Raw genomic sequence first — 10,686 nt, 5'->3', positions numbered from 1 at the left:
TTATGTGTACTCAGGAGGAAACACAAGTAACTGCACATCAATAAAGTACCTTTCTCTCTTCCTCATATCTAATGATATGACGAAAATAGTTTGTTGTCTTCATAACTTGGGCTCCTCGTCTCCCCTACTACATTTATGAGCTTCAGTGTGATGTTGTAGATTTTGTCTTACTAAAATGTTGAGGTAGATCATCATCTGATTTTTACTACTTTGGAGTACAAGATCATCAAACATTTAGGAAACAAATTTGTACCTAACTAAAATATATGTACTGGTAACAAATGTACAGCTAACTCTATATGATACGTCTGCATTGAAATAAATGTTTTCTCCGTGAGTAAGTCAGTGGCAATTTTTCTACGCCAGTAGAGAAATGTAAGAGAACAGACTTGGCGTGAAACCAAGTGTTAGCTGCCCAGTGTAATATATCTTGAGGTCCCCAACTCTCAATAAACAGAAATTAGAAAAAGAACAATCTGGTTCTCATCTTAGCTATTAATATTCTCTCTAATTAACAAATAATACTAAATACACTTATAATTTTATTATTACATGTTTAATTTTAAACTTTGAACAAAACATACATTCAAGATTGTAAGTTTGATTTTCTAGCTTCATCAATTTTGTCTAGTTCTTTCTCCGTCACACTATGAACATATACAGTATATACATTTAGAGGCATCTTGCTGTTCTAAATTTTCGTATCCTTCAATAAAGAACTAAAACGAATTTAATTTAATTTATAATATGTCTTTAAAAAGGTTCATACACAGTGATTCCCCTTTTCTGCATCTACAAACTGTTTAAATATAATTTTGTTGTGACGAATATAGATATAACTTAATTTTATTTAATAAATTCCAGTAAGGACAAGTTGCATCCCATTAAGTGGTTATGAAATCATTGATATTACTTAAGTCACTTTTGGCAACGTAGATGTCTCTTCTTCTTTTCTGTTTGTCTATAACTAATATTACTTTCTGCACTCACCTGGGATCAGATGTCACTGGAACAATTAGTATTCTAAATAGGTATTGTCACGCGATATATTTTGTCTCACAGTATTAGTTTACATTAAAGTATGACAGTGTTAATGGTTTCTAACAAGCTTATGGGAAACCATGATCAAACGTAATTATATCAGGCGGTAAAGCACAAGGTAACCAGAGATCTCTCTCTTCACGCTAACACCACAGTTTCAGAAGGAAGTTATCGTGACCTGAGAACGTGGCTCCTGGCTCCTATAACTCTATGGCCTCCGGGTCTTTGTAGGTGACGCCCGACCTGATGTTCCTGTAGAACCTCATGACGCCCCACAGTGCCAGGATCTGTAGGAGACGACCAGTGAGGGACGATGGTAAGGAGGGAGGCTGATGTGGGGAGATGATGGTGGGGAGTGGGGTGGTTAGAGAATTATTAGTGAGGATAATTATATTGAGAGAGTATGATACAAAGTTTAGATGGTGGTGGGGAGAGTTCGGAAGACAGGCGAGAACTTTGTACACGAGGATGATAACAGCGAACCAAAATAAAAAGGATGGCAGAGAAAACTTGTGAGGAGGATAATTTAATGTGAGTGATAAAGGAATATTTCGCATGATTATTATTATTATTATTATTATTATTATTATTATTATTATTATTATTATTATTATTATTATTATTATTATTATTAATTAGGTTTTCATATTGAAATTAAACGAAATTATAAGTAGTGCAGTGTACACCACACTGTTATAGCATGAACGAAATATAAGTCCAATTATCAGCTTTCTACATTAAAAAAGTGTCTGAGGTATCGTCTTGACAAGCAAGCAAGAAAAACTAAAGCGTACACACAGAGCAAGTATGTCCTCGGGGAAAAAAACGCGAGTGTCTATAAAAAGAGAAGAGCAATTTGATTTACCGTAAGAGGCTAATAGATAAAGAAGCAAATTGGTGAATTTGCAAACAGTATAATTACGTCTCCCACAAGTGATAATTTTAGTTATACCTGTACTATCTAGGGAGCACAAGGATATGTTAGACAATTATTTAGAATTATTAAAAAATAAATAGAGATTTTTTTTTTGCGTCATACGAGTCAAAGTTTCAAATAAATTATTTTGCGTAAGAAAGATTCATGGCATGCAGTCCTGCATTTAAAATTAAGACGGAAAAAAAAAATATATATATACTTACGTTTAGAAATAGTCTTGTAACAAAAAACGCCATTTCCGCTTTACACATCGTGTCGAATTTCTGAAGAAAATAAGTGTCACATAAGATTCATCAGAGATGATTGGACGAGCTTGAAGGTTGTGTCTTGGTAGACTGGTAGAGCTACACTATATTAAAAGTTATGTCTTGGTAGGCTGGTAGAGCTACACTATATTAAAAGTTATGTCTTGGTAGACTGGTGGAGCTACACTATGGTGGAAGTTGTCTTGGTAGACTGGTAGAGCTACACTGTCTTTATAAACTTACTACTTTTTATAAGTTATGTCTTGGTAGACTGGTAGAGCTACACGCCATTAATGTTTGTGTACAGTATAAATAATTACAAAAGAATGTTATCAATATTATTATTTTTTAAATACACCCATTTATTAATATTACTGTATAAAATTACTTTAAAAAATTTGCTTCACTAAGGAAATAAGTAACTGAGGTTGTTGAGAATAATAGTTTTTTGTGAGGAAAGTGTAGTGCATACTGTAGAGAACACTTACTCACCTTATTAATGTGGTCTCTGAGGACGTTGGAATACATGCAGCAGACAGCCTCCAGGGCCATGAAGGTGATGTTGGCCACCACCCAAGGCGTTACCAGCCCACACCGCTCCTGTCACCACACATAAATGTTACTCGCACTTACCACCTGACCACAATAATACTTCTACTACCATTACTACTAGGATTAGTTCCACTACTACTTGTACTACTGCTACTACCATTATTATTAGGACTAGTTCTACTACTGCTTCTACTACTGCTACTACCATTACTACTAGGACTAGTTCTACACTACTTCCATCATTAGTAGAACTACTACTACTGTTATCGCCACGTGCCGGCCACATGTTGAGTGAAGAAACTCTTTACAACTCAGAATAGCTTATTAAGCGAAATGGAGCTGGTAGCAGCTGTGTGACTGCCTGAGAACCAGAGTCTCGCCTTCTACCGTAGAGACACCATCTTGATTTTTCGTTCAGCCAACATCTTCCTGGAGGATATTTTATTTGTGCTCGTTGATCTAACCCTAGACCCCAAAATGTGAGTGTGATTGTGAACTATTAAATCCTCTAAGAACTCTAAATAACTTTAATAAGTGTATTTATGTACTGTATATTGATCATATTATACAAGCTGTGTCCTCATATACCAGCAGTTGTTATATCTGAATTGTTTTTTTACAGGTTTTGACCGAACTATACTCATCGCATCAACGGCAAGGGTCTTATTGTCCTGCACAAACCAAAATCGCTCCTATGAGCGATTACAGTCAAAACATGGGATAGGACCATCGTGGGAGAAGCTGAGGCTCGCAGGGAGCGGAAGGAAGAGGAACTTTTTCAGAAAAGACTGGACGTCGTGTCAATATTGTTCGGACGATCGCGCGCGAGTGTTACTGTTCATTGTGGATAGCCACACCGGTAACCGCGAGGAACTGGTGTCAGAAAAGACTGGTCTTGGTGCCAAAATTGTTTGGACAAGTGCGCGTGAGTGTTACCGTTCATTATGGACAAGCCGCAAGGACCCGTGTCAGAGTGAAGTGCGCTTTCTGTGAGAAAATAACGTTGTGTAGACAGCTAGGTAACGTTGTGTAAATAAGTAAGGGCGCCGCAGTAGTGTTTTGTGACATCAGATGTGTAATGAGTCCCTAAGTTGATTGTGGGGTCTCTGTGGTCGTGTTAAGTGTGACATCACTCGTGTGTATGACACGCGTTTGTGTGATGTCACTCTTGCGTATGGCACGCATTTGTGTGACGTCACTCGTGAGTATAGCACTGTTTGTATGACGTCAATCGTGCGTATGGCATTGTTTGTGTGAAGTCACTCGTGCATTTAGCACTGTTTGTGTGACGTCATTCGTGTGTATGGCACTGCGTGACGTCACTCGTGCATATGGCACACGTGAGTGTGTCACTCGTGTGTATGGCACTGTTTATGTGACGTCACTCGTACGTATGACACTGTTTGTGTGGCGTCACTCGTGCGTATGGCACTGTGTGACGTCACTCGTGCATATGGCACGCATCAGTGTGACATCTCCAAATGTGTGATATCAGCGATCGTGGGACGTCACCATGAGTAGTAGCTGATACTAAGCACTACTGCATACATTTATGGAGCAGGACAGGTCACGCTCGTTGTTCTGGCAGTCATGGACAAGGAAGGGAATAAGTAAAAAATGAGACACTGTCGTGTGACACCCACTCCGCCAAGGCAGCGTGAGATAAACCTGTCTCCCGAGAAGAAAAGAAACCATAGCCACTGAGACATCGGCTGATGCAGCATCATACTTCACAGACAGTTTCGGTGGACCCAAAACATCATAGATCCGGAGCGGCCTTCTACACCCAAGGTCAGACCCTCCTATGGAGACTTTCTAATGACTTCTCCACCCTACAAACAGAGTTGGTAGCAATCTCAAAGGCCCAAACAAACCACATTCGCCACTTTCTCCGGGTCATCACACGATACCCACCACCTAGATAGCTTAGGAAGTATCCTCCCCAGCAAGTGCAGACCCAGTTCGGGGGGCGAACCACTCCGAAACCGACCACGTCCAAGAGTGGGGGTTGGTGGTAAGCGTTCACTGACCGAGGGTCCGCTTACACTTGCAAACCTGCAGTATCCTTTCATATCTGCAGGTAGGACAACCTCCATCCCAATCCCAAAACCTGCCCGGCTGTTCCAAGAGCTCCAGCCGGAACAAACCAAAAGCCCGTGTTGAACTACGGTCCGACAATCTCAACAAAAACAGAAGATCGCGGAAAGGTGTTATCACTACCAGAGACACGACCTTCTTCAAACCGAAACTGATGAAGAAACGCAATATCCAAGAGGACTCCCGGCGCTTACCTTAACCACAGAGCTGGGAACATCTCACCAGGGGGAGCGCAGAAGTACTTCCGAGCATCAAGCTCGCTTACCGAAACCACTAGCTTTGATGAAGGACCAAAAGGACGACCCGCCGGGGTCCGAGGGCTGGGTGAGAAAACTGTTAGAAAATATGAGGTTCTCCCAAAGGCCGACGCCGAAGTTCAGCGGAGGAACTTGTAGTGAATACCGGGAGCTCCAGAGAGTCTTCCAGCAACACATTGGGATGGCGCAGATACCTGATGCTTTGAAATTAGAGACACTTCTCGTCGCCTATGCCGGGCCCGCTAAGGACGCTTTGCGAGGATGCCTGCAAATTCAAGATCCCAAGGCAGGGTACAAGGAAGCTATGGACATATTAGAGAAACGTCACGGCAACAAGCACACTTATGTCTGCCAGCTAATAAAGAAGGCCCTGCGAGGTCCAACTGTGAGACTAAATGACGCAAAGGGCCTCCACCAGTTCTCAGACGAACTGGGGAATTGCGCGAGGAACTTGAAGGTCTTGGGAGAACGACGTCAGATTGACACGTATGAATCAATAAGCACATTAGCTGAGAGATTCAAGGGAAAGATAAGGGACGACTATGTGGATAAGGCGCATAAATACAAAAATAAGTGGGGGAAGCCTCCTGGGATCGAATGGATGTTGGAATTCACAATGGATATGGTCGACAAGGCGGAGGAGGCCCCAAAGGGACAAGGACAGGAAGAACCAAGCAGAATATATGCAGTTCATGTCAATCCTCGTCGAGGAAGAAAGTTGTGGGTCTGGTGACATCAGGAATAAAGACAACCAGAGAAACGGACGATGAACGCTGCTCGTTATGCCGCGGAGATCACCTTCTTCAGATATGCCGTACATTCCTCAGCATATCCGCAGCCAGAAGATGGTATGTGGTATAGATTGTTGCTCTGAACTACACTCGAGGCTTCTGCACTTCACGGGAGTTCTGATGAGCAGTGACAAGGCGCAAGGGGACGAAGTTGAAAAAGGAGAACACCAGACCAGCTTCTAAAGGGTGAAGAGAGCAACCACTGGAGGCACCTACCAAATAGACATATCACCTGATCACATGCGAACCTAGAATGAGTCAACTTAAGGCCATTATGCACCACCGGAATTTTCAACTAGTGGAGCTAAATCATGGAGGATCGAAGCCGGTACAAGCACCATGGGGAAAAGAAATCCACTTAGATGGGTCAGGGAAACCATAACCAGCAACGGAATTGATGATCGGCGTGAAGAACCCAACGATTGCGAGTTGTGACTACATGGGTCCAGCAGAGTCGCACTTCCAATAGTGAAAGTCAGGGTGGAGGAGAAGAACCAAGAGGCGAAAGGAGCAGTGGTCACCGGAGCTCTCTTGGATTCAGGCAGCAACCGATCTGTAATGATTGTTTATCAGACCACAGCTTACAGCCCAGAGAAATACAACACATATAACAGTAAGTAGATGAGCAGGGGTACACCCATAAGTTGACACACCCTACAGTGACCCAGGAGACCTGACTCTGGCCACTAAGTACTTGACCGGGTGATATGACCTACAACCACACCTTGCCAAGACACACCCGGGCATGACCACGCACCTGGGCAAACACAGCTGTTGAGATCTAACCAGTTTAGTGTTACTTGGCCCTGCAGTCCCGTCCACGGGTCATTAGATTCCTGATTCATTCACCCATTACTCCAGACTTCCCTCCCGACCCCCACGTCACCAGCAAAGCAGAGTCTCCCATAGGAGACAGTCCAGAAGCACCTGCTGGGCCTCCCTCAGGTCACGTGAGTTGTAACAGCACCATTTGTATTATATAAATATTTACCCAAATGTATAATACCCAGATATTCACCCATGAGTATGAATCAAATTGGTGACTTGACATTTCCTCCGGGGAGCGAGCGAGGTCAGGCTGGGTGAGCGCAGCTCAGCAACAAACATCTGACGCGTTTCCTTTTGAGGCCTGCTTGACCACCCTCTCTCCCTGGTGTGAAAGAGAGACTCTCATATCACTGGTTGCCCAGTGAACAGGTGTTCTCCTATACAAGTGCACTAAGACACTTCCCTGAGCAGAGAAGGTACAATATACTCTCAACTGAACTCAGTACCTGTGAAACTATATTTTTCTACAATAAAGCAAAACCAACAAAGTGTTTACTTCAGCCCTGCCACTTATCAATTCAAGAACTAATATATATCTATATATATATGTAACCGGTCGGAATTTACTGGACTTTTAATTTCTCACTTGACTTGGGGTTTATTAAAGATTATTAGATGGTAATTGCAGTGGAAGCGCCCCTTTGAGAAAAATCCCGAACCAGCACAAGAACACTTAAATTTACTAAACAAAATAAATTGTCCATGACCCGTGGAAGGATAACGTCTGTGACTGGGATGAATGAGACACACTGTAAAATTTAGACACTTATATTCCCTCCAACACTACAGACACAATCAAATAATGGTACACCAATATGCGCACCTCCTAACCGGAATTTAAAACACTACTCTGGGGAATAAAGGTTATACATGATATTGAGATTATTAGAAACTCAGACAATGCCTCATTAGGCAATAATAAATTCAAAGTATTAAGAAATGTTGCTTGCACACATGAAACAGGCCTTAAGGGCTTTCAACAAACTAATATCAACCACTAAGAAAATGGTAAAAAAAATAGAAATTAATAACTCTACAATGAATAGGCCACTCAACAAAATTATATCACCTCAACAGATGCAAAATTCCTAACCTAACTTAAACACTACTCTGAGATCGGAATTATAAACAAAAATTATATGCATTAAAGGAATTAAATCACAGTATCACTCTGGTTCCACTTAGTGACACAAACATTCAAAAAACAATACTATCAAAATCATTTAAGAACTATTACTACACACATCAAGATAATATCAGTAACTGAAAAAATGGTACTAACTACACACAAATATATTATCACTATTATTGAGATGTTACTGGGTCCACCAATACCCGTGAACCATGCTCCACCCAACTCAACTTACACCCATAATAAGGGAGATAAAATGTTTCTCTAAGTATCCCCTAGACTCCTGGTCTCAGTGTGTGACCATTAATTTACTCAGATAGACTCAGAGGTCAGGTCATAATGATGTCATCCACTAATCCCCAAACCAACACCAACACACACGTAGAGGAGCTTAAGAGAAAGGGGGCGACGTGACTAGTCAGGTCAGGTCAGGTCAAAAATGAGGGACCCACTAAATAACTATCCTACATCTAGCTCCAAGGTTTTCAAAGCATATTTAACCTTGGGCCACTGACAAATAAATTTATGTAGCATAATATCAGTTTTGAACTGACCATTACAAAGGTTTATTGATTTTAATTCCTTAATCAAACTAGCTTCAACCAGAAGTCTTTCTGCGACACAAAATGATTTGAATACTTCTAAGCTTTTTTCCCAAGCAATGGGATGATTATTATTCCTAACAGGAACAAACAGGGCACTGCTTTCAGATGCTGTTCTGATATTGTACTTATGTTGTTTGATTCTGAGCTGCAATGTTTTTCCTGTCTGTCCTACATAATTACCAATACATTTGCTGCATGGAATACAATAAACACTTCCATTTACATTCAAACTTGGGCTATTTTTTATTTACATATTGGTAATGGTTGAGTCATACTTGATAACAACATTAATATTTAGTAATTTAAGGGACCGAACTAACGGGACAAATTCATTGCGATAGGGCAGAGTCAAAATATTCTTAAGTGTAGGAATTTGCCTGGTTTGAGTAGAATGAAAGGATTTTTTAGCCCTTTTAAAACAATGATCAACAAACACAGAAGGGTACCCAAGTTTTTGTGCAATGGAACGAATGTGTTTCAATTGATGAAGATTTGATGACAGTATATCTCTTTGGAGGTGTGTGGAGTTCTTCATGTGCCGGGTATGTGCTACAACGAACATTCCAAGATTACTGTGAAAGTCTCCATGACGACATCAAGAAAACGAATCGATACATGTACGTCGACGATCTGCTTCTCTCAGTAGATTCGCCGGGGAAGGCAACGATAATTGTCCATCGGCTGAGACAGCTGATGAAGAAGGGCGGATTCAGACTTACGAAGTGGGTCTGTAATCACAAGGAAGTCCTCAAGGCAATTCCACAAACAGAGAAAGCCGTGGGAGTAAAGAAAGTCATTTTGAAAGACGACAGGCTCCCCACTGAACGAGCGTTGGGAATCTTGTGGGACTTGGAAAAGGACGAACTAGCGGTCCGGGTCCAGATCCAGATCCCTAAGAAACCGAAGACGAAACGAGGCCTTTGAGTATGGTTAGCTCCATATACGACCCACTGGGACTCATCGCTCCGAGCGTCATAAGAGCCAAAATCATATTCCATGATGAGCGTAAACGAGGTGTTGGGTGGGATGAACTAATGGCTGAATAGAACAGGGTGGCATGGCGAAGATGGCTGGATGAACTTCCTCGCCTATCACGGGTTCACGTTCCACGGTGCTACCGACCCGAGGATATGAATCCAGTGGCTGCCGTGCAACTACACCACTTCTGCGACGCCTCAAAAACAAGCGTATGGACTGTATCGTATCTGAGGACCACGTGTGAAGATGGAACCCACCATATCTCCTTCGTGTGTGGCAAGGCCAAGCTAGCCCCTCTGAAACAGCAGACCATACTTCGACTCGAGCGTGGCAATACTGGCTGCCAAGGCAGGCAAACAACTACAGCAAGAGCTTGAATTACATATAGACAGATCAGTACGGCAGTCCTTCAATACATATGTAACACCGAAAGACGCTTCATTTCTTTCGTGGCCTATCGAGTGGCAACGATACACGAGGACTCCAATGCAGAACAATGGCGCCACGTGATGTATGCACTGGACCCAGCCACTGACGCTAGTCGTGGACTACATGGAGCAGAGCTCAACGAGGAGGGCAGGTGGATTCGGGGACCTGCTTTACTCTTGTTGGAAGAAGACAGTTGGCCAAAGAGTCCATTGAGAATTCCAGACCTCACAGACGGAGACCCAGAGGTGAAGAAGGAAACCACGGTGCTGACGACGAACGCTGACCAGGGGGAGGGTACCCTCGATAAGCTATGGGCCAGGTACTCCTCGTGTCATCGACTTCTGAAGAGCGTAGCGTGGATTAGAAGGTTTATAGAATGGCGGCTTGGGAAGCGAAAGAACAAACATCACCGAGAAAATCGGCTCCAAGTCAGCGAATTGGAAGAGGCGAAATTAGCCGTCTTAAGATTTATGCAAAGAAAACGATTCCCTCGAGAACTAGGAATGTTACAACAGGGACAACCCGTGAGAGGTAGCGACGTAAGTCGGCTGGAACCTCATCTAGACACGGACGGTTTGATCAGAGTTGGTGGCCAACTGAAACATGCCGCTCTCCACCCAGAACAAAAGAATCCCATACTGTTGCCAAGGGACAACAGAATCAAGGGGCTCATCGTGAGAGAGGTACACTCGACTAGAACTGGACTATAGTGAGCTTTGTCAGATCAAACTAGCGCCAGTAGAAAAACATACACCTATGAGATGGTTGTTTGTAAATGTGAGACTATGTTATCG

The 10,686-nt window shown here is 42.5% G+C and overlaps 1 protein-coding gene across 1 annotated transcript in view; it reads right to left on the bottom strand.

Annotated features, from left to right (window-relative positions):
• Nucleotides 1-529: 529 nt before the first annotated feature.
• Nucleotides 530-10,686, bottom strand: part of LOC121858275 — a 78,088-nt gene continuing 67,931 nt past the window's right edge. The window contains exons 6-8 of the mRNA XM_042354585.1: nucleotides 2,716-2,823; nucleotides 2,182-2,241; nucleotides 530-1,328 (exon numbers count right to left, since the gene is read on the bottom strand). Of these exons, the coding sequence (XP_042210519.1) occupies nucleotides 1,242-1,328; nucleotides 2,182-2,241; nucleotides 2,716-2,823 (255 nt within the window). The 3' untranslated portion in view covers nucleotides 530-1,241. The remainder of the gene's footprint in view (nucleotides 1,329-2,181; nucleotides 2,242-2,715; nucleotides 2,824-10,686) is intronic.

Source organism: Homarus americanus, unplaced genomic scaffold (genome assembly GCF_018991925.1).
Source record: "Homarus americanus isolate GMGI-L3 unplaced genomic scaffold, GMGI_Hamer_2.0 scaffold57980, whole genome shotgun sequence".
Taxonomy (NCBI): Eukaryota; Metazoa; Arthropoda; class Malacostraca; order Decapoda; family Nephropidae; genus Homarus; species Homarus americanus.
Note: the sequence above shows the minus strand (reverse complement) of the source record. Positions and strands in the feature narration are given on the sequence as shown.